Consider the following 24698-nt stretch of genomic DNA (forward strand, 5'->3'; position numbering starts at 1 on the left):
TATCACTCAGACAGAAAATGAATTCCTAACATCTAGTGGACAATGAAAATATTTGGGATGACTGCAGTCTACAATAAACCTTCCCAAATGGCTGTGTATATTGCTGGCTACTGAAGTAGCTTCGACTTATTTCTGTTTGGAGGTAAAGATTTTCAGTCTGAGTTTATAAATGGCTCAACATGTCACTAGACAAACAGAAATGAAAGAATTGTCTATGGGTTTTTCTTTTTTCCTCAGTTTTACTGAGTGTACTGAAACAGGAAAGCTACCCCAATGCTAAGGAGCTTTTTCGTCAGGCTTTTTTTCAGCAGGCTTTTTTCCTGTGCTCGCTCTCTTTCCAAAGGACCTTCTGCAGTTGAGTTACTGTCTTCCCTTTCCCTTTTCCTGCATAGCTATTCCCCCTGCCATACGCAAACAACTCATTGGGGGCATACTGAGGTGCCAGAGAATTCTGGCATGTGTTTATCTGGAAGTATGAGACTTTAAGGTTAGCAGAAGTACTCAGGTGTTTAAAGTCATGTCTGAGCTGAAGGACCTTGCTGCACTGGCTCTCTGCCCAAAAGCACCCTCATGATAACCCGCTCCCTTCCCCCACCCAGAGCCCTGGGACCTCTGGATGCAAGTTTTCTCACAAGTGACCTAGATGGGCATCTCACAGGTACGAGCCCCGTGGCCAGCCACCCCTGCCACAGGCTCCCACGCTCCTTCCCTGGGCATGAGCCACTGCAAGCGCAGGGACGTCTGAGCGTGTTTCTTGCCCTTCTTGCCTTGCCTGTGCCGCAGCTTTATCAACAGCCACTCCACAGCTTTATAAATGGCTTAAAAAGTATATGAGAATGGAAAATGGAAAATCTGACTTTTGCAGCAGATAATGTTTCTACGGAGTATTCAACATTTTATACTGCAGAATAAAACAGGAGAATCAATCTTATATGGCAAATAGGTTTAGCCTGCAGTCTGGGCAGTTATATTTTTAACTCCATTTAATGAGGTTAATGGCTTTTGCTCAGTTTAAAGACAGAGGTTCTATAATCTTTGTTCCGGATCCTACAAATCCATGAGTTTATGGTACTCTATATTGCTTCTGTTGTTTTCTTCAGTGCTAAAAAAGCAATCTATCCCTATATATCAACACTTCCTTATTTTTTTTGTTTACTCTATATGATCTTCAACAAAAAAAATGTAAGATTGCAAAAGAAAAGGGATCTAGTTTTTTTCAGTACACTATAAACCCGAAGAGCCAGTTTGGAGATGGGTGGTGAGGCCACTATCTTGGATCAAACTCAATAGGTAATATTCTCATTGTAAGACAAGTCTTTGATACAGCTATCCCACTTTTTTATTCTTTTTAAGTAATCCTTGCTGTTTGCTTATATCATACATTTACTTATTCTCTTAAACTGTGGCTCTGATTTCCAGTTAGCAGAAATGATACTGACCACAGCAGCCCATCAGTCTGTGTTGCTACAGATCACCCTGAACTCCGCCTTGGCCTCTCATTTTCATCACTGAATATTTTGTGCACATACTTAGACAAACACATCATCCCAAATTGGGTTTTTCTACAGATAAGCAGCTGGTCACATTGTTCACTACTCACTGGTGGAAAGCAATGTTTAGTTTGATGTAATTACTTCAACCATTGACCATACTGCCTGATGAGAACCCTTGTGTTTTGTGCCATCCCAGAAGGCATATTCCTCCTTCGCTGCGCAAGCATTTTAAGAACCTCTGGGAGCTGTGCTGTCAGTCTGCCTGCTGATCTATGCCTAGGAAGTGTTGCTTGAGCAGATTTTGTCAGCACTGATTTACTTGCTTTGTTTGTTTGTATTGGGTTTTAATAATAGTATTAAAAGTCTTTGCTCCTGATGTATTTGACATTGTGCCATTGGTCCATTAGGATCTGGCTGAGTGTTGTGCATTATTTTTAATTTGCATTCACAGTATGCTCTGTAATAACTCTTTCTGAATTCTAGCAATGGATGCTGTGAATTTGTATTAGCAACAACGCTGATTTCCACAATGTGTAGCAAAATTCTTTTTGAAAGAATACTTACCACTTCATGTCCTTTAGCACAGGAGACCAGACTTTCCAAACAACAATAGGAATTTTTCTTAGAAAATTGTTCCTGGGATAATTGTAATAGGAAGGATTTCAAATTGAATGGAAATCATTGACACAAGCTGCTGCAGATGCCAAAAGTTTACATTGGTTCAAAAAGCAATTAGATAAAATTATGGAAGGAAAATCTAGCAAACACACAGATTATCTCTGGTTCAAAGAGTTCCTGAGCCACTGACTGCTGGAAGCTGAGAAAGGATCCTGGGGAAGGATCACTGCATGCTTCTTCCCTAGGGATCTGCCATGAGGTACTGCCTGAGGAGCATATTCTTCCAGTCTGACCCAATACAGCCTTTCCTACGGTGTCATGTTAAGAAGTCACACTGAGAGCATTTAGGAAGAAGAGAGCATGGAGAAAAATCTCTGCCTCTAGGTTAATAGTTTGTAAGTCATGGGGGTTCCTGCGTTAAAATCCTCCTTTACACCTTATTAGAATTAAGATTTTGTTCTCCCCATTGCTTGCTCAGGAAGAGCAGACATTAGATTGCAGTACAATCATGAGCATTTCAAGGCCTGTAGAGCCCTTAATTGGATGAAATTCTTGTGCAGAGGCTGGCAAGAAAAGCACTGAGTTTCAGTAAAATTACTGGTCTCACACTGGTTTATGTTAAAAAGTATATTTTAGACAGTGAATGTTTATTTGCCATGGGGCAGGATCAAGATTGCTAAAGGGGAGAAGATGGTTACCCAGTTAAACTAAATAGAGGAATTTGGTGAGGCAGATGCAATACATCACTCTGGCACATAAATACCACAGCCACAACAGTGCAAATCATACTCATTTTGTGCACAAGAGGCAAGTCCTACAGTAAATGTGACATCTTATAAGATGCTGAACATCTTCAGGATCTGTCCATGTGTCCCAATTCTTCTCATCTTGACTTTCTGTAAAGAGTGACCTGTGCCTTACAGACTGAGCCATCTCTGGTGGTTCATGTCTCAAAAGTGCGGTTGTGAAACAATGAAATAATTACTTTTTCTCGGTTTGAAATACAGGTTTTTCTTTTTTTGTTTCGCTTTGTTTTGTTTTGTTTTGATAAAACCATTCACTTACATTGATGATTACGCTGGGAATACCCAAATACTAGTCTGACAGCTACACCTCACTGTGGGGACTCTTACACTTTCCTGGTATGTGGGAATCCAGCTTCACAGAATATCTTTGGTACCTTTGCCACCTTCCTAATTGTACCAGTCATCTCCCCTCCTATTTGCAATAGCTAATATTCTTGTGACAGTCATCACTTAGATGAGAATGCAGGATTAGTAGAGTATTTAATGAACTTTAATTGCTTCTTAATATGATTTAGCTGCTGGAAATAAGGCAGCTAAACTAGCATCATATGACTAGGCAGCCCTACAGGCACCACTACGAGACCTCTTTTGAGATGCAATCCCATCAGCCTGGGGGTAGCCGCCATTCCAGGATGGTAGCCAAGGTGGTACTTTACTTTTCCAAATTAGCGACTAAGTAGAGATGCAGGAACTGAGTGGCAAAGGCATCGTGACACCACTTGGCTGATTAGTGACATCTTCCTTCTGTGCAAGGCAGATTATCAGTTCCCGCTGACTCAGGGAACTAACGGGAATCAGAAGCCAGAAGATGCTGCCCCTCATGGATCCTGCTGCCAAGACCCAGCAGCTTCCAGCTGTCCGGGTGGGTGGAAGTCCCGGTGTATGCTATCCGGTCTCCTCCTGTGTGGCATCTTTGGCACCTGTACCCTCATTACGGATCTTAGGTTACCTGACACCATCTCTGCAGATGTGGCAACACAATGCAAGAGACAAAGTTGGGCTTGAAATGCAGGATTCCTAAATTGTAATTCTGATTTACCATTGATTCCTATCTTGCCTTTTAGTTAGGTCACTTAACCTCTGTAGTAAGCTGCTGTGTCAGTAAATTAAGGCTGATAACACCTAGAGGTATTGTGACAATCAATCAATAAATGTTCGTAAAGTTGTTTGTAAACATCGAGCACTAAGTGCCAAGTCTCATTTATACAGACACCATTTATAATCTTCCCTTTTTCTTTGCAGGAACTTTAACGTGACACAAAGATTAACCTTTTGATCTAGGGGGAAAAAAATCCAGTGATATTGTAGACTGATATTGGCAGCAGAAGTCATGCTTGAAATACAATGTCCTCACTGACATCACTAAATTTCTCATGGATTAGCTGACAGCGATACTGTGGAACTCATGGGAAAATTGAATAGCGGAGGGAAATAATAGAGCGAAAACAGAAATATTTCTGGACCGTAATTCTTAGTCTTCTTTCATTTACAGCTACAGAACACTTTCAGGCTTTCTAAAATGATTGATTTATTCTGTGTTTTATAGTCTTTTATGGATATTGTGAAACAGTTTGATAATAACCACTAACATAAATAAGAATTTGCTTTTTTTCATGAGGTTTTTCTGAAGTCTTCCTGAGGATTGGATAGAAATTTCTAGCATCTGCTAAGAAGTGAACACATACTTAATGTCAATCATGTTTATGGGATAGGCCTGAAGCTGCAGTAAAATTTTTGCAAAATATAATTTGTTGAAGAAGTTCTTAACTTACGACAATCTCAAAACAGCAAGCCTCTTCAGGACTTGAGAAGCCTTAACACTGGTTTTTGTTCCTCTGTTCTGACCAGCACCTCAAAGCCAGGAGCACTGAGCCGTGCTCGCCGAGGGGCTGCGCACTGAGGCTGCACCACGCCGCAGCACACCACCGCCTCCGCCGCGGCCGCCCACCCCGGCGGCCCTCCGCAGCGCCCGCGCCAGCACCGAGGTAGCGAGCCATGGCGCCTTTCACCAGCACCCTGACAAATGCCCCGAAAGATAATTTGGTATTTCCTGGCACACCGCGTGTTCCCTTTGCAGCATCACAGCTGGGGTTGCACGGTTCCTCTGACAGACCAGAGGCATCCTGCCTCTTACTGTAGTATCTAATCACTTATCAGTCGCATAGCCAAGTCCCTCATTATTTCATTTTTATAGCAACTATAAATGTTCTTGAGGCTTTGAGTTCTTTGTTCTTGAGTTCTTGTTTTTGAGGCTTTCAAACCACTGTTTCAGCAACACAGTGAAAGCGGCAATGCAGATGCTCAGGGGGATGCTTATAGATAGCAGAAAAGGGAAGGATATGAAAGAACTTGAAAGAAACAGGAAGATGTCAGTCTGCTCACGACTGAAGACTGCTTGAACTCGCACCATCTCTCTTACCCCTTCACTTCGCGAAGGGTCAGACGACGGAGACTTGCCATCCATAAGGCTTCTCGCAGCAATGGCTGGCCTTGGCCTTGTGGAAACACCACGATCGCAAAGAACGCGCTTAAGCAAAATATGCACATTTGTTACACAAACCTTTATTTACCAAAAACATATCTAGCACATTTAAGAAAGCAGGTTGCATCTTGTTTTAAAATAAGATGAAAAGATACCAAAGCAGCAGCAACCTCAATTTATCAGTCACTGGGGTGAGGGCAGAGCAGGTGGGCATCTCCACCCCGGCTCCTTGCTGTGCAACTTCTCTACGTTTACACCGCCCGGCCCCTGCGTTGTACCTTGCCACACTCCCTGCTACCCGAGCTTGCTGCCCCATGATCTCCCAACGCACGTCCCTCTCTTTGCCCCTCTCAGTCAAAGTTTCGTCTGTATTTTAACCCCTCCCCTCACACAGGAGCCTTCCAGTCGGACTTGCTACTGGGAAACAGTCCGTCAGCAGAGGCTGCCCAGGGCCCGGTCCTCACGCCGCGGCCAGCTCGCCGGGCTGCCCCGGCCCCGCGGCCCGGCTCCCCTCCCCTCACCGCACGGCGCCGCCATGCCGCGCGCCGCCGCCCCCGAGCGGGAGCGGGAAAAACACGGCGGAGCCCCCCCACCCCCCGCGACATGGCCGCCAGCGCCCGGGCACCTGCCGCGCCGCCCGCCTGAGGGGAAAGTTTGGCGGGAGCCCTGGCAGCCCTTCGCCCGGCCCGACCCGGCCCGAGTAACTCAGCCCCCGGCGGGCGGGGGGGGGCCGATGGCGGCGGGGGGAGCCGATGGAGGCGGCGCAGGGCCGCGGCCGCCGGAGCGGGTGAGGGGCGGGGCCGGGCGGAGAGACCCTGTGGCTGCCATGGCCACCGCCCCCCTCCCTCCCCGCAGCCTCCCTTAAATACTATGGGGCGGCCGTAGCTGCGGCGGGCGCCGCTGCCGAGCGCACGATGCGGGCTGTCGTCGGCTTGGCCGCGGCGCTGGGCAGCCTGCTGCTGGGCGGCTGCCTCCTGCGGCCGGGCGGCGAGCAGTCCCTCCGCGCCAGGTACAGCCTAGAGCGGCGGCGGCGGGGCCGGAGCGGGACGTGGTGGCACCCGGCAGCCGCCGCCCCTTCGCCGGCGGCACCGCGGCGCAGCCCGGCCGGCCTGATTTGATTTTATCTTATTTTATTTTTTCCGTCTCGGTGTTTGCCCGGGGGCCGCGCAGGGGATGAATGATTCATGGGGAAGGAACCGGGGCTGCTCGCGTGCGGTGATGTTTAATCACTGGTTCTGACAACTTTGTTTTCCCGTCTCGTCTGCTAGGAGCTGGGAGAAGGATGCCGAAGTAGCTACCGTCACCCCGAGAGCGGTGCGAGCGCTCGGGGCGGCCCTGGCGCCTCTGCCCCTGCCCGAGAACAGGTACAGGCAGTCCGTGTTTTACGTAGTACTAGCCTTGTTTCTATTACAAAAGGTCTACAAAAGCAAAAAATGCCTTAGTCTCATTTTTTTTCCTGATAATCGGAGACAAAGTGAAAATTCACTTTTCACTAGTTGAGAAAATGAAAATTCACCTTTCAATACTTGTAAAAAAATATTTGCTTGTAGGCCTCTGTAATGACAGCTGTCACTCTGGTTGGTTTTGTGCCCAGCAAAATGTTGCATATGGTAGTTTTGTTAATATATGTTGCAAAAAGTGCTGAATAATGTTTTTCAGGTATCTTTTATCTTCTTTTCCAGGAAGGTGGATCTGGGGCTGGGTAATACTACCCTTTTTATAATGTGTATTTACTTCAAAATACAGATTTTGCCTTTAATATACATAGGCTTAAGGCAAGAGATTTGAAGCCTTTTATATATTACTTAACATCTTATTCCTTGAGAGCTCTTTTGTCTGACCCCTTGCCTTGCCCTTTTACATTGTAGATCTTTGCCTAAAAGCTTATTTTATACTGTGATGTTTAAAATAGAAATTGTTGGTAAAATTAATTGTGAAACAAGTTGCCTTATGTGTAGGTTTTTATATTAACAATTCTGATGCTCTTGAGTCTCCTCACACGGTAGGAGAACTAATAGTGCAGGAGAGGGTATTATCTACACACAAGGTACTAGCATATGAATACTTTTGCTGTTCTTTTTGACTTTATATGGTCTCATTAACATTGTGGCTCCAATGATTAGTGTGTGTTAGTAAATATTATGGTTAAAAAGTATATAAAAAAACAGAATTTCTTTAACTGGCCATCTTGAAGTCAATGGTGACAATGCTAGCTGACCTTACTGAGGGCAACATTTCACCTAATCTGCCTGAAATTTGAGGTAGAAACGACATAGTCTTTTCCTGAGTGAATACAAGTGACAATAGTACTAATAACCATTGTAAAGTGTCCTTACAGTAGGTTTTTTATGCTTTTCCATGGGAGACTTTTGTGTTCCCTGCCTCAAAATTTAGTACTTACATTTTTCATAGGTTTATAACATCTTTCAAAATTAGATGGAAACAAAATAAGCAGTAGCATTTGCAGGCTTTCTTCTAACTCCTGTTATGTTCTTCTAACTTGCTTCACTCTCCTGTGGATTTTTTTTGTTTTACCTTTCTGCTTTTTTCCTTTTCCCACTTCCTACAGTTTAGTAGTTTTGCAGTAGGTACTCTGTTCTGCTTTGTTTTTTGTAGCTGTCACGCTGTTCTCCTTCTGACTCTGTTTTGTGTTATGTCTGTGGTTCTCCCCACCCCCCCTCCTGGCCCCTCTTCTCGTACTCTTCCTTTTTCCTGCCGGTTTCTGGGCTGCAGTCTCCTGCCACTCAGCAGTGTGTGCTAAACCGTGGAGTCAAATTGACTAGAAATGCTGGCAGAGAGCACTTCAGAGAACAGGAGTCTAGTCACTTCCCATCTGCTATTAGCACAGTTACAACTGGAGCAAAGAAAGAGGAAACAAGACAAACTGAAGAGGGTTGAAAATCCATGGCATGTATGGGTCAGTCTTTAAGCTCTCTAAGGCAAGTGAATATGAAATTTCAGAGATGTGTTTTTGGTTAAACTACTTAAAGGATTTTGGCACCAATTTGGAAATATTTTTCATCAATCTGAAACTGTCAATGGCTAAGTCACTGCAGAACTGTAACAAGTACATTGTTCATCAAAAAAGATTTAATTTCACTCCAGCTCCTATAACCTAAACTTTGGAGAGGTGATTTGTTGGCTGAGTCCAAGAGGAGATGTAATCTTTCTCACCTGAGTGACTGTGCTCAATAAGCTGGCCTGATGGGAATTTATGGTGCATGTTTGGCATATGAGGAAGGAAAGGGAGAGCTGCTGGACTGACCAGGAGCTTCAACTCAATCCAGAGAGCAGCTGGATTGGGCAGCGAGCCATGCTGGAGGGATTTGATCCAGACAGCAGCTGGACTGGGCCTGGCTGAGGGCCATGCTGGAGAGATTTGATCCAGAGAGCATCTGGATGAATTCAAGAGGTACAGACCAACCCCTCAGTGATGGAGACAGATGATCTGGGCAATAGGAAGTAGATTCCAGTTTTCATTGGGGTTTTGCTGCTTTATCCATAAGTGCAGCAAAAGGACAGAAGAGCCCTTAGTTGGAATGGGTCCTTAGTTGGGATAGGTTGTATAGGGATTAATGAATTTATGAATCAGATCCAGTTTTGTTAGTATGTTGATGAATAAAAACAGAAACAGTCAGATGGTGCAGACTTCCTGATGTGTCGTTCTCCTGATGTATTGTAAGTGTTTGACCAGCACGGCAGTGTTGCTGACAGCAGTGTCCATTCCTGTATAAGGGCAAGAATGTGTGCATGGGTGTTAAGTTAGATTCTGAGGTCTCTTCATCAGTTTGACACATTTCTTTGGCAAGCCAAGATTTTCCTGCTGACTTGGAGGAAGGATTCAGGAAAGGGAGAAAAAAATCAAAAAACCTGCAGTTTCTTGCCATATGTGCTTCTCTTTCTGAATGCCAGTCAGAATTAGTAGCCTAAACAATCTTCAGAATCATGAGCTAATCTTTCCCCTTACTGTGCTTTCCTGGGCTGTGGGATGCTTATCTGTAAAGCGTCTCTTGAAGAAACCCTAAGGTCCTGTTATTCTGTTGCCTCTCAGTATTAAAGGCTAATCTCTTCTTTTACTTTGAATAATTCTTTTAAAAGGGTAAAATTTACGTAGGTAGGAGATTGGTTCAGACTGTCATAGATATTTATGCAGTGATTATGCACAACTATAATTAGATGGTGATTAGGCATCTAAAGTTCTTTGAAGACCTGCATCTTAGTCAATAACCTTGAAGATGCCATTTGTTCATTACAGGACATTTCTTGGTGCTTTTCCATGTTAAATTTTAGAAATCTCAAACAATATGGCTGCCTCTTTAGACTTACATTTTTTTTGTCTTGGGTTTATTGGGTTTATTGGGCTTATTTCACAGTTTAATATGTCCATTAATAAAGTTTCTTGCTATCAAAAAGACTGTTGTTAGTAAGATTTCTCTAATATTCACTTAATATATTAATCTGACCAGCATCGTTTACTCTGCGATACCATTGCTCTCTGTCAAATCCTCATCTCCATTTGTTGTATAGTACTCTTGTTTTTTAAGCTATAGCTCCAAGTAGAGTTTAAACTGGCATAAGCCAACAATGAAACTGAAGGAGTAATCCTGTCCTTGCCCCACCTTGAGACGTTTGGTCCTCCCTCCCCACCTGTGTTTGTGCAGCATATGTGTTTGTGTAATCACAGCATTAATAGCAGAATAGAGCTCAATACTGCTAGTGCTCATTAGAGGATGGTGGTAATAAGCAGAGTGTTTAGGTAGTCTTTCTTCTATCATGTGGCCCAGAGTGTGCTATGTAAAACCTGGGCAGAAATTTTAGCTCCTTTTGTACTGCCCAGGAAAGCATGGCGGATGAATAAAATGAACGCCAGCCAGGAAGCTGAAAATAGTTTTCTCAAGCACAATTTATATACACTGTAAATGCAGAGTTACACCAGTGAAAACAAGGCAGCAATCCCCCGAGGAACTGACCACCACTATTCTGTTATTCTGTTTGTGCCATCAATTTAAGACCTCCTCTTACTGATTTCTTAACTTACTCTCTGTCTTCGCTGGTTCAAGACAAACACAGCATAGAAATTGTTGGAGTAATTGAACAGTGAGAGGAAGTGATTGAGGAGCTATGAGTAAACAAGTTAAATTAATACAATGTTTCACAGTTTTGGTTTCTCTGATTTCTCTCTCAGCAGCAGATCTTTATGTAGGCTTAGGGAATAAACAACTATACTTAATTAACTATGCTACAGAGACCTGTACATTCTGCCTGCTGTCAAAATATTGCATTCTGGCAGGCAGAAAGGGCAGAAGAGATAGGCTATTACCAAGATTATGAACAGTAGCTTAGTATATTGCACAAATAATTGCTACAGTTTAGATTAGTCAGCACTGGTGGCCACTTCACTAATTTTACTGCTGTCTTAGTATCTTTTCCCTTCATTCCCCAGTGATGCGTGCAGACACATTCTAGGAGTGCGTTTCTAACACATGCCTCATGTATTAGTTATGTCTAAATGAATAGGTGTTCAGCTGAAAGCTGCTGCCAGGACACATTTATGTTCTGACGGTAGTGAAATGTTTCCCAACCTCTTTCTGTTTACTTGGTCCATGTGAAACTGCTCTGTCATTCTGCCTATCAGGTTCTACTGTAACATCATTTCAGTGCAAGTAAGTACCTTATTATATTCTTTTCACTTTACCCACCATAAGATTTGGAATATTGCTTGCCACATTATATGTCACCTGCTTTATGGATTTTATAATAAAGTATCTGATGTTATGTATAACTCTGGTGAATATACCAGAAGGACTACAAAACAATTTTTAAATAAGCTGCATTTGGAACACCAAATTTAGCATTCCTTAGATAAACAAAACTTCCATGGGAACTTGAAAAAGGATAGTAGGATTTGTCTCTTTCACAGTTCTATGATTAATGTTACAAGAAAAGTTCCCACACCTATTGTTTGATAAAACCATTTTAAAGCTCATTTCACAAAGCATTTAGCTTGTATACTGCCTTATTAGTCAAAGCATTGGGAACCTTGAAAACATCAATATATTCTTATAATCTGATTCATTTAAATTGATGTCAAAGGTAGCAGTTAAGACTACTCTTCCTAGGGAAGTATGGATTACAGTTTTTTAATAACTCTAGTATTCAACTAATACAGTATGAGATTCCCATACAAATGAGTGTCTCCAACAGAAAAGTTAAGACAGAAGGTATTCACAACCTGAATGGTATTGTTCAGTACCAAATCTGGTAGAAAGATATAAGTTCAAATGAAGTTTAGCATGCAGAAGTCATCCTGTCTAACTGGAGATGCTTAGCTGGAACAGCATTCAGAGGTTTTATGCTGCTTCAAGGGAAAAAAAATAAGAAGATGTAGGAAAAAAATGGAACAACTAGTTCTGTCAGGCAGAGAATGGATAAGGCGAGGAGTATGATTTTCCTATAATGTTAAGTATAGGCTTAATTCCATTTGAAATTAGGGGTAAAATTCTTGTTGCTTTCAGAACTGCTAAACAGCAGTCCAGTTCTGATCTCTTTTGAAAATCTTGCCGCACATTCTTTCAGTTGTTTCCAGCTCTTTTTGTGGGAGTCCTCCTGGAGGGAAGCCTTTCAGGCCATTAAGGGCCTTGGCCTTTCAGTGCTGGACGTATTTTGTTGCAGTGTAATTCACTGTACTGTATTTCCTTCCCCCCCCCTTTTTTTTAACTACCAACCATCACTTTTTCAACCCTTTTACATTTGTCCTTTTTTCTGCTCTGATCACTTCTTTATTTTGGGCTTGTTGTTATTTTTAAAGAGCTTCCTTTTGCTGTCCCCATTCCACTGCTCCTCCATGCTTCCTTGTTAGCTGTTAAATATCTATTCAGCCTTGGTGATTCCCCTCTATAGCCTCAGGTTTGAATGCTGCAGGTGCAGAAAAGGAAAATTTGGGCAATGAACTTTACATGTAGTTTCTGCATCCTGGAAAATTTGGGCAATGGCATTCACATGTAGTTTCTGCATCCTGGAACAACCTGCCTCTCCAGCCCAGTCACTAGAGCATGATTACAAATAGGGTGAGGGTTTCTCCCTATTTCTGCTTTTCTTTCATTCATTCTAACCATCCTCCTGAGGGAAGACAGATATTTCTTGAATTGGAAGTACAGCCTCGTTCTTATAGGATAGATTTGCTGTGGTCAATTCTTTTCAAGTTTATTATATTGTGGCCATAGATTCCTTCAGGACTTAGGCCCTGTCCATAGTCTATAAAACTGAACAGAAGTGTGTGCAATCCATATCTTAAAGATTTTATTATTTAAGGAGCAGTTGTTATCTGTATTCTGTGGGCAAGACATAGACTAACAAAATGCTGATAAGCAGGATACGTCATCTTTATCTAATATGGATTTGTCGGTTAAAGTACAGATGTTGCTAGTTCCTGAAATTATCATAGTTAGGAAGTGGTCCTCAAGCTGTTTGTACATGAAAAACTTTTTTTAGATTTTGGCCAGTAAAGATGTCTTTGAGAACATCTGCAACTCCAAAGGGATCATAATGTCCATGTTTCATCAAATCTGAGTTCAAACCAAAAAGATATGACATGATTTTTCATTTCAAGTTAGCATCTAGCTTAAAAATTTGCAAGATTAGGTGGATGTAGCCTGATATATGCATAGTTAGACATGTTATCTGGTTTCATTGGAAACATTTGTTTAGTGCAATTCTAAATATTGAGCAAAGACTGTCATCCACTAGGGCAGATAAATTCATTTAGTGGTAAATGTTGCCTACCATGACTGTTCTAAGTGATCAAGAATCTATTGGAGTTGGATGTGTGCACAACTCTGCTATGAATAATGGAGCAGAAGTCTGAAACGCCCATTGCACACCCTTTTTTTATCTGAATGCAGGAATCTTCCACTCATATGAAGCAGAGGCTGCTTTGACAGGGCCAAAGGGAACTGAGAAATTTAACTTTTATTAAAATAAGTCATTGTTTTGCATGTCTTAGAAGTAAATTGTTTTATCTGTATCTTTTCGTACCACATAAAGAGCTTTGAGTAAATTTTATTTGAAAAAAAACACAGAAGAAATGTTTTGGTGATCAACTGTGAGTTTACATTACATGGAAAAAGTATTTGGATTAAGAATCATGTCTGGTTTTCCCCTTATATGTGTTATTTCAAACAACCTATATGAATCATGGAAAGAGAAAAAAAGACTCATTCCTTTCTTTCCCCCCTTTTGATGGCTATAAAAGTGATAGGCAGGATGATGACAAAACTGAACTGTTTATTCTGATTTATTTTTCTCACTCTTTGTTTTTTTTTTATCCTACGTCTTCCTTTTTGGATTTTTCGAGTCTTGAAATGGAATTATGTGGATAAAAAATTATTTATTAAAAACAAAGTAATTTCCTTCTGTTAGTTTCAGTTCTGTGAACTTAAAAGGCTAAAGATCTTTTGAATAAAGCTTATATTTGGTTGAGAGAATTTTATTCACTGCCTCCACTGATGTCAGGACATAAATTAATAGGAAACTGTGCAAGCCTTATGGTGTTTCTCTGCATAGAGCTGAGTCTTCCTTGCGAAAACATGCTAGTTCTCAGATGATGCCTGCAAATGCACCTAGCAGAGATCTACTCAAGCCTGAAAGCTGACTTCCGACTTGGTCTTCCTGGCAGGCTGCTTGTGTTGCAGAAATTCTCCTCTGGCCAGCTGGGGTTCAGAAGTGGTCAGGCCACTTTGAGTAGACCTCAGACAGGCATCCAGTGTCTTGAGTTTAGTTGTAGTGAAACACCATTTGCAGCAGTAACATGCACTTGGCTTATGATATTGATAGTTCTCTTTTTTTAAGGTAATGTTTATAGCCTAAGCTTAGCCTATAGCCATTTCTCCTGCTTCAGGGTGCAGCTGCAGAAGAAGGATCATTTTCAACTTACTGAGTTAGAGAAGAAGAGAAGGGAAACATGAGTCAGTGCTAACTAGATTTGTCGGGGAGCAGATACTGGCTCCTTTTATGAAAAGAAGGGTCCCAGCTGGTACTTTGGTGTGTGTGGAACCTTTCAGACCAAGCTACAGTAAACCTGTGTATGTAAACTTTGTAGGCAGAATATTTACTGCCCCTTAAAATGTAAGATCCACTGAGTTATGCGTTTGATGCTCTGAACTGTGTGCTTGGAGAACTTTCTGTCACTCTGGAAAAGAATTAGGTAAGAAGCTGTATCCAAAATCAGCAGTGGTGCTCTTGGCACATGCTAACAGCTGTTACTATCTGTTAAAGTCACTATGAACTGAAAGAACTGAGGTTTATGCTGTGTCATCTTAGCATTGCCCTCAGCAAGGGGTCTGCAGATGGCAGCATGCATATGCTGGTGTAGGGGCATTCAGTGTATGCAGGGGAGAACTTTCTGATGGTGGAAAGAGAGGGAGAGCTGATCCCTCCTTCACAGCCCACTGCCTGGGTGAATTGCTCCTATGGAGGTCCTGTTTCTGCAGGAAATTTGTGGGAGATAGAAAGAGAGGGAAAGGCCCTTTATTCTTCTCGTATCACAGCTAAAAAAAAGCCAGTCAGTTTAGTACCAAAATAAACTAACATTTATATTGCTCTTTCTTCTTTAATCAGGCTTCTTTGCATTTGAATTATTTGTGACTGAAACTGGCATCTTGCCCAAATAAGAGCTGCAGAATCAGCTTGTTGGAAATCTTCTTGAAAAGTGGTCTCAGTGTTTTGAGATGTGAAGCCAATGTGATTTTTTGGTCCTTGTTAGTAAAAGGAATGGTAACACTGATGCAGGAGCAAAGTAGGTACTTTTCCATCATATTCAAAGCACTAAGACCCTTAGCCTTTAGAGTAGGAGTACCTCTGCAGAGAGCTGGGTTAGCTTTTGTGTCCTTCTGCGAACAGCACGGGGCTGTTCACTGCTGCAGCTCACACCCAGGAGTGAATGTCTGTGTCTTTTATATTGCTAATTATGGTTTGAGTAGCTAGGCTTCAAGGTCCATAAGAAGCAAATGGAATAAAACCCTGCTATCTCAGTTATTTACTAATTTACAGCTCAATCTTTTCCAGGGCTGCTAGAGCAAGAGCACCGCACGGGAGTCTGGTGAAAATAAGATGGCAGGAATTAAAGATCATTGTCTGGCACATGCCTTGGTTCCCTTTACAAATATTTATTCTCACTGTGTAAGTAAAGAATAAACAAGGGAAGGAGTATTAAGCTCAAGTCACTAATCTAGTGACTTGAGTTTAATACTCCATCCCATGTTTTTTCTTAAACTAAGGTTCAAGAATGAAGTTCCACTTCACCTGCTGTGACTCATGTTTCCTTACGTTTTAGATTGGCTCTGAATATTGCATTTCATCAAAAACTTTAGAAAAAAATATCTACTGAAATACTCAAATGACAAATATTTTAAATATCCTCAAAATGTAATGTTCAGGAGGCTTTTCATTTTATTTTTTTGAATTACATTTCTGCTTTACATAGTAGTCAACATAATATAATTCACAGTGTGAAATGGGATTGTTTTAAAGGGTCAAATATGTTACATTCACTAGCAGCAAACTCCCCTTTTCACAAGAGCTTCAAAATAGAAGTGATTAAGATTTCCTTGGTAATGTTTTCAGCTAAAACCAACAGCTATTAATCTCGTTGTCATAGAAAATTAAATGTGGTAGTGTTGTCAGAATGTGTTTTAAAGTTTATTGTCTTCCCCCCTGCCCTTTTTTTTAATCAGAACAACTGCTAATAAAAATGGAATTTGCCAGGTTGAACAGGCTTCAAAATGCAAGGCAATTCAGGACAATATTTTGTCGTCATCTATCAAGAAAAAAAGGTAGGTGTTTGCTTTGCTTTCTCCTCTGTATATTTTAAATTGAACACTGAAAGGTTGTCCTTCTTTTACACATAATTCTCACTGATATTAATGTGGAACTCTACAACAGGAAACTGAAATTGGTTGAACAATGTTTCCTTTTTTCACATGTTAGGTTTGTTCTAGGTTCTTTTTTTTCCTCACAATGTAAGTCAACAAGTTTTCTCAATCCCAGTTAACAGTCTTTCATTACAAGATCTTTAAAAAGAAGTAAAACAGAATATGTGAGGTATAATTTCATTCTTGAGAGTCTTGTTTTCTGATCAGTGAACACTCTTGCTGTAAGCAACCATAGTTAATGGGCTCATTTCAGCATTTATACTAGAATAAGTATGTAAATGTACTAGTGTCAAAATTTGCTGATTAACTGCACTCCTTATAAGAATAACTAGTCTATGGGAAACTAATTATTCAGTTGTTGATACATCTTAGAAACATCCAAAATCCATTTCATCTTTCAACTTACCTTTCCTATCATGGAAAAAAATCTCAGATATCAATCCTGCTCGAATTCCTAGCTGTTTTCAGATGTGGAATTCCAGACAAGCAGTCCCTTGCTTTTTAAGTATAAAATCTCCTGGTGCATATGGATGCACCAATAGAGGAAACATTGTTATTAGTCCTAGTGGGAAGCCTGTCTTATTTACAATGTCTTTAAAATTGGGTTATATACACTTAAATATATATGTATTTTATTTATAAAGAGAAAAGAAATGGAATGAGAAACAAAACCTCCACTAAAAGTAGCTATGTGGAGGTTTCTTTGTTTTCCTCCTCTCCTCCCCCAAGTCAAAGGACTGGAGAAGTAACTCAAAGCCAGCATTAAGTCATGATTTTAAAACTTTATCTGTCTTTTCTTCTCTCTCCCCACCTTCATATTGCAATTTAAGATCTTTCACATATTTAAGTCACTGTATTCCCAACAGTCTTTAATCTTTTGATTCTTTAAAATACAAAAATGTTTTCCTTCTTTTCCCACATTACACTTTTTAACTTTTCTTAAGGAGCATTTTTTCCCAGCTCCCTCTCCAGTTCTTTTAATATCAGATTTCTTTCTTTTTCCCCTTCTGTCCTTCATTCTCACTAACTTCACTCTACTTTACTTCTTATTAGCTGTATTATTGCCTTCTTTTCTGTTTCTCTTTTAGAATTTCTTTACTAATACACTATTTTAAAAGTTTTTATGCTTTTGAAGCGTGGAAGACCTCTATGCTACTGTAGTACTAGAGAGAGCTGAAGTAGAGATTGGCAAACAGAGGTTAAAGAATACAGTTAACTGAAATATTGAATGATTAATACTGAGAGAGGGACAACTGACCAATGTATTCCCTCTAAAACCTGGTTATGGCAATACCAACATTACCTGTGTTTTACAAAGTAGTATAGGCTGCAGGAATACAAACTTACTTTTCACATCTAGAATATTTTGGGGCTGAGAATGTAGGAGAATTTTGAGAAAGTGTCGGACTTCTACCTTGTGGCGCAAAAAAAAGGGGGGGGGGGGAGTGGGGTGGGGAGAGAGAGAGAGTTGGTGTTCCAATAAATGAAACAGAGGTGAACTGGGCAGGTAGGAAGAGAAACTGCCATTTGGGGTGTAGAGAAGGGTGGGGTATTGCTTTGTTCCAGGAATATTGCAACTCTCTGCCCTCACTGAGACGAACCACTGGAAAGGGATCTTTTTTGCATTTTGAACGTGTTGCCGACAGGCATGGTATATAAATGCTTTATGTTGCAGTTGTAGAAGACTTTGGGGGATATTCTAGACTTTCTGGCCTCCTAAGGTGGTGAAGATCAAAAAAAATTAACTAGTTTAAAGCTTGTCAGATGACTTAATAGAAAAAATGCTATGCAAGTGTGAAGTATTATTATATCAGGTATGTGCTGGTGGTGATTAAGTGCTGGAAATGCTGAGCTGTGCTGGCAGATTTCCATTCGGGAGTGAGCCTTCCACACACTCTCCTTAGGGCTTTAAAAACTAAAAGTTGTTTTGACAGTACTGAAGTGTCCGAAGGCATTCTCTTGCATGCCCTTCTCTTGTATTTCCTGCTTTTGCTTTTTTTTTTTTTTTTTTGGGGGGGGGGCATTTGTTTGTTTCTTAAAGATTTCCTGCCAAGATCTTCCTTTCTTACTCCTGCTTCTCAGTTTTCCTCCTAATTCAAACAGCTCTGTTATTTAATTTTTTTTTCAATTAGATGTTTAAGTTCAGAAATTAACCGGTGAAGTGGCATCCGTCTCTGTTCTGATGTTTCACCTATTGTCTCTCTACTATCTCAACACCTCTGTCCTTGCTGTTGTCCTTTGGATGCCTGCTAAAACCTAAAGATGCTTGTACTTTGTCAGTGCCTCAACCATGCATGATAATTTCACCTTAGCCATTCCAGTTAGTGTAGAAGGTTATTGTGTACCTGACAAAAATCATTGGCAAAAAGCCTTCAAGGCATTATTTGCCATCTAGGCTCATACAATATAAGTGAGTTTCCTAGGACAGCAAGTCATTAGAATAGTTTGTATGCAGTTGACAGACAAAAACAGGACAGAACATGTTTTATTCGTTGTTCTCAGCACTGTAATTATTGTCTTGTCCACAAATTGTTATAGTTCAATTTACCTGAGCCTTTTTCTCTTAATAATAAAATCCTTTTACCAGCAGTAACTATAAACTCCTCGATTTCCATAGAAATAATACATATTGTCCCAGCTCTCTAAAATGAAACAAAGGAGAAAAGGACTGTCTAGGTTACAGCAGAGCCTTGAAATGAGATCCTGATGGCCATCCTGAACTGATTGCATTGGAGGAATGAGTCTCTGAGGGTCCTTTAAAGCAGGAAATGCCAAAATAAGCTTTCGGAGCAAAAAACAAAGCTTTCTGGGCTGTAAGCCCAGCTGCAGCAAATCCCAGAGCTTCATTTTTAGTCTTAAAAGAATTAATTTATGGGAATATTATCTATGTTCAAAGAGAGTTCACTTCATGGTACTGAATTCAATGGAAGCCTTAAAACCCACATGGGCAGATGTGGTGACTGCCTTGCAGTGCTGTGGGAGCTGCAGGAGCTACAGCAGTCAGGAGCCCCTGTCCCGCAGGAAACCCTGCTGGGACAGCTTTGCCACATCAGGCACTGTGCCAGTGGCTGGCAAAGATGAGTTATGTCGATCCATGCAGCTTTGTAAGTCACATGATGAACAAAACTGTGTGTAAAAGACAAGCATAGCTGTTGCTCTGTATTGTAATGACTTCTAAGTGATGTTTTATTTGGGGAGAACTGGTGGGCACTTAGAAACCTCCAAGCCAGTCTTTCAGTAGCCTGAGGTAGAAAGGCAGCAATATTGTTGCATTGTAGTAAGTATTTTTACTCCAGGTACAAATATACCACTTCTATTTGTTAAGAAGCTTCTGTTGCAGTTTAGACAGTGAGTGCCTGTGGTTTCTCATGGGGCCTTAGTTCTAGCATTATAAATGACGCTTTGATTTTTCTCAGTACCAAACGTACGCAAAGTTAGAAGGAACCTTTGGGTTGTTGAGTGCTTTGCTGTTACAAGCTACTGAAAACTTGTTATATTCCTTTTTATCAATTCTCATGCTCCATTTAAAAACAATTGAAGATTCTTGCCTTCCCATCTCTTGTTGGAAGGCTGTTCAAAAACACACTTCTAAGTTCCAGCTTAAATAAACACATGGTCATTTGTCTTTGGGCCAACAATAAACCCTTTTGCTACTATAACACAAGGTAGGTATTTTTGAAGATACTAATGCCACATAATTTGTAATCATGATATCCATATCATATTGTCTTCCCTTCCCCCCAATCCTCCTTGTAAGTTAGAGTCAGTGCTTTTAAAATAAATAAAAGCATAAATAGGAGAGGTATTAGCATAGAACCTATAAAGGAAGAAATGTCACCAATCCTTTGGCTTACAGGTTCTTCAATATTTCACATGTGGATGAATTTAAACCTTTTGAAAGGGTTTAAAAGGAGCAAAACGCTCTTTGATTACATGTACTCCAGTGGTACTTAGGCCTGTTCGATATAGAACAGATTGATTGTTTTATTTAATAGAAAATTTGCAGAAAAACATAGGTCTGTAAATATTGATCGATGTCTTAGATGGTTGAACTGAGCTTTGAGGAGTTTATAAAGTAGATAAAAGAAAAGGCAGAAAAAGTATAATATTTCATTTTGGCTTGCAAGAGCCATATCTCAAAACACTATTGAAGTTTAAAATGCCAAGTGTATTTTGTATTATTTTGGACTTCCGCACTGGAAATAATTTCTGAAGGGTCCAACAATTTCAGGATAGATATAGTCTAATATCTAAGTTTGAAAATAGCGTACTTTTTGGAAGTTTCTAAAAAGAAGAGTTCATTTGGACATCACTATGAAAAAAGCATGTTTAATAGGTCAAGCTAATTAAATGAGGATAGTACTGTTACAAATTATAGAAATAAAATGGGTCATGGAGTTCTAAAAGCAATCTATTATATATGCACTATGCACATTATTATTAATATATGCATCATTTGAACGTTTTTAAAGACTATTTCTGAATAGCTATGTGCATACTGTAGCATTTGATGTTGTTGCCTTTTTTTAGATATTCAGAAGATTATTTTCTTCATATAGTCACAAAACTACAAAACTGCACCTGGATGAAGAGACCAGAAGAGTGTAAAAAATTCAGGTAATTTTAATTGTCTCATCTAGAAAAGTTTTTTAGCCCAGGTTTGTCTAACAAGCAATAAATTGAGATCATACCTATTGAAAAGATACTTTTGTATTTCTTTCAGACTACATATATAGTTATGCATTTCTCTTATTCTTTTGATGTTGGGGTTCTTTTTGTTTATTTGTAATGAACTGTGTAAACTACATGCTGCTCACGTGATTTCCACTGGGAGCAGCGGAAATCTATGTATTACTACACAAATGAAGTAATTTCATCTATCTCCACTGTAATGAATAGTTAACTAACTTGCTAGAATGGATTAAAAATATTCAAAACAAAACATACAGTATTAAAGCCATCTAGTTGTGTGCTTTTATTTATCTGAATTTGCACCCTGATAACAGACTTTGTATCTGTAACAGAAATGCTATATTTCATACCCCAAGACTATTGTTTCTGTTACATAAATGCCTAAGGCACTCATTAGGCTCGGTTATGCATGTCATGACCCCTGCTCAGATAAGCACATGATTACACCGGTCCCTGTCAAGATCGCACATATGTTCAAGATTGTACATAAACAGACGCTCAGTAGGGTCTGTGATCCCTGTAAAGCTTCCACTCTCATTTGGAAATGCATCATGTTGGATTTAGAGAACAGCTTCGTGGTGCCAAACCTAGTTTCTCCAGAGGGGAAACACTCTCTTGAATTACATTGTTACATGGAACAGAATTAAAGATTCTGTCAAGATCATTAAAAATAAATAAAATGACCTACCTTCCAGCTCTTTGGAATTAACTAGCTTTGAAAGCTTAATATCCACATGCTTAGTGTGATAGTAATAGAAGGCATAATGGGGTGAAGTGAATTCTTACTGACCAGTGGTGTTTCCCAAAGCTGAGGCAGTATAATGCATAAAGTCCGAGAAACTTTCAATAAACTCTGACTGGCTTTAGCTGTGCACAGGATTATCAGAATATGATAAGGAGCTGCAGAAGCAGACCATTCTGTTTCAGAATAGATATTTGTGGGGGGGTCTTTTGTGCTGTATGTTGTTTTTTTTTTTTTTTTTTTTTTTTTTTTTTTGCTTTTTTTGTGCAGAGCTGATAGGCAGTAAAGCTGCTCTCATCTGCTGTTTGCCCAAATACAATTAAGATTTTTGTTTTCCAATCTTTTTTTAACCCCTCTTCTTCTGAATGGGCCAGCCACCACTTACCAGCAATTTGGCACTTCTGCTGTGCTAGATGTATGAGGTAGTATCAGAGTCACTTCTTCCTATTCCAGCTTGGCTTCTTCCTCATTTATTACTTTCACAGTTTCCCTTCCTCTGTGCCATTGTCCAGGCCTTTGGGAATCCAACATTGTATCTTCCATCTAAATCTTCATATGAGACTCTCAGTCTTTAAGTACAACATGCTCAGTATTCCTCTTGCTGCCTTTTTGCCTTCTGGCAAGGGAGGTATGGGTGATAAGTGCTCAAGGTGGGTTATACCACCAACAACCAGACTGGAAATATTCAACAGTGTAAAATGTGGGGTGCACTAAGCCTTCTAGAAAATGTGGGCTATACATCCACTATAAGGAGAAAGTGAGCTTGCTAGCTTTAAGTTAGGTCAGCTACTAGACATAACAAACCTTTTGTAACCCATGATTCAGCTCTGGACAAGCTTGGTTAATTCTTCAATATTCAAGGGCTCTGCTGTTATGGTCTCAATGCTTTTGGCATCAAAACTAGCTAGAGTACAACTGTACAACTAATTCATATATGTACCAACCCATGCTGCAATTGCAGTTCTGAGGGCAGTGCTGTGTATTTGTCTGTTCCTATGAAAGTTGACCTGCTTGGATATTGTCCAAAAGTTCTGTTGATGTGATTGAGGACCTGTACTTTGGTTTAAGGCCTTACAGATGATTATCGCACAAAAGATGTATATATTTGCATAAGTCTTTTCTTTGTTTTTTCCTTCCTCTCAAACTGCTCTTCTCTCTGTTATTTTCCAGAAACAAGATGTTAAAATTTTACAGATATCCCTGCACCTAGACCACACTGGAGACTTTCAAGGTTTCCAGTCTCTTAGCAGTTGGTCAATAGAGGCTTTTTAAAAAGGAAAAAAAAGAAAAGAGAGAAAAAGATATTCCGTATAAAATTTACGAACTAAACCTTTATATACTCCATGCTTACTGCACTTTCAGTTTTTTTTTTTTTTATCAGACTTCAAGCACGAGCCTGGAACTAGCTCTGCAAGGACACTGCAGCTTAGGAATGATGCATTGACAGAGCTTTGTGTGGAACAGAGATTCTAGAAATGTGATCAAGAGAGGTAACCCTTTATTTTCCTCATCTGCTTAGACATCTGCTTAGAAATTTCCACTCCCCATGCACAGTTACTTCTTGTCTCCCTGTCTCTGGTACTGCCCCATCTTTCATTCCCTCCTTTTCCCTTTCCTTCAACCAATTAATAAACTTCAGGCAGTACATTTCTCCTTTTGTTTTTTCTAATTTTGTCTAGTATCAGTAACGCATAATAATGGTGTAATAGAAATATTATTCAGTTCTAAAAATTTCATTAAGTAGGTAGATAAACATACCCATTTTGCAGAGGAGGAAATTAACCTCAGAGAGGCTGTGCAGCAGAATTAAGTAATACAGCTAGCCGTTATCAGGAGAGCTAGAATCTGCCTATGTCACATTATCACCTGCCAGTGTCACCAGAAGTCTGCCTGATGACTAGAGTGCAGAGAAGCTGCTTGTCTTCTTTCCTTGTTTGCCCATCTCTTGAATGGAGTGAACACTTAAGTGCTTCTCAGATGTGGTGTCAACTGTATGACATCTCTGTATTAACCTGAAGTTCTGAAGAGCAGTGAGACATACATATTTATAAGGAATTTAATGTCTTATGTCTCAGGGCATAAACTGACCTCTAATTAATAAGGTTCAAAAGAAGATTCCCCAGAGATAGCAAATTTCTCAAATAAGCTTTCTTGTCATTTCCTTTGCAGCTTTGTTGTTTGCTATTATCATACTGGTAGTGGACTAAATGAATCTGTACTCTGTAACTCCTATGTTCCTAGAAGACAGAACTGTGTACCAGTGAGTACACATCTTTTCTTCCTCTAAGTCTAACTCCTAGCAGATCCAGGCCAAATAAAAGGATATGGATTATAAGTGCAATGCCGAAAATGCTTGTCTTCGTATTTGGCAAAAGGGTTACGGCTGACAACACTGGTTGGCACAAGCCATAGTGGTCCCACTGCGCAAAAAGCAGAATGTGGGATTCCAGGGTGACCCTCCACCACCTGGCTCAGCTTTACCATGCAGCCATGCAAACTGTGTCCATCTGCTGTCAGAGAGTTCCCCTTTTCCCTTTCCAAGTTCCTTTATCTAAAACTGCTGTGCTGTGCCTGCTCACATGTACTAGGCTACACTGTTATCTGGCAGTGGTCAGTGCTTCTTGACAGCAACACTGTGTTCACCCATGCATTTCTCAAAATCAGGAACAATCAAGTACAAGCCATGATACTCTTTAATACCTCCTATATCCATAGACACTTTTTTGTGATGGATTTTTGTCCTGCTTTGCCAGGGAAACAGTCACCTGTACCATCACTTTATTTAGTGTCCTTAATGTTGGCATTAGTGCTGCTGGATTTGGATTGCCCTCGGAGGAGCACGTGCAAGCAGTTGGTTCATTGCTCTTGAAGTCTAGTGAAGATTCAGAATGCTTTGCATAAATGTTTGCCAGCCATTCCTTAGGGATTATCTGATTT

At 40.4% G+C, this 24698-nt stretch overlaps 1 protein-coding gene across 1 annotated transcript in view; it reads left to right on the forward strand.

Annotated features, from left to right (window-relative positions):
• The first annotated feature begins 6305 nt into the window (after nucleotides 1-6305).
• ST8SIA6 (ST8 alpha-N-acetyl-neuraminide alpha-2,8-sialyltransferase 6) overlaps nucleotides 6306-24698 on the forward strand; it is a 38215-nt gene continuing 19822 nt past the window's right edge. The window contains exons 1-4 of the mRNA XM_062567721.1: nucleotides 6306-6408; nucleotides 6668-6763; nucleotides 16130-16228; nucleotides 20858-20944. Coding sequence (XP_062423705.1) covers nucleotides 6314-6408; nucleotides 6668-6763; nucleotides 16130-16228; nucleotides 20858-20944 — 377 coding nt within the window. The 5' untranslated portion in view covers nucleotides 6306-6313. The remainder of the gene's footprint in view (nucleotides 6409-6667; nucleotides 6764-16129; nucleotides 16229-20857; nucleotides 20945-24698) is intronic.

Source organism: Rhea pennata, chromosome 2 (assembly GCF_028389875.1).
Source record: "Rhea pennata isolate bPtePen1 chromosome 2, bPtePen1.pri, whole genome shotgun sequence".
NCBI classification, from domain to species: Eukaryota; Metazoa; Chordata; class Aves; order Rheiformes; family Rheidae; genus Rhea; species Rhea pennata.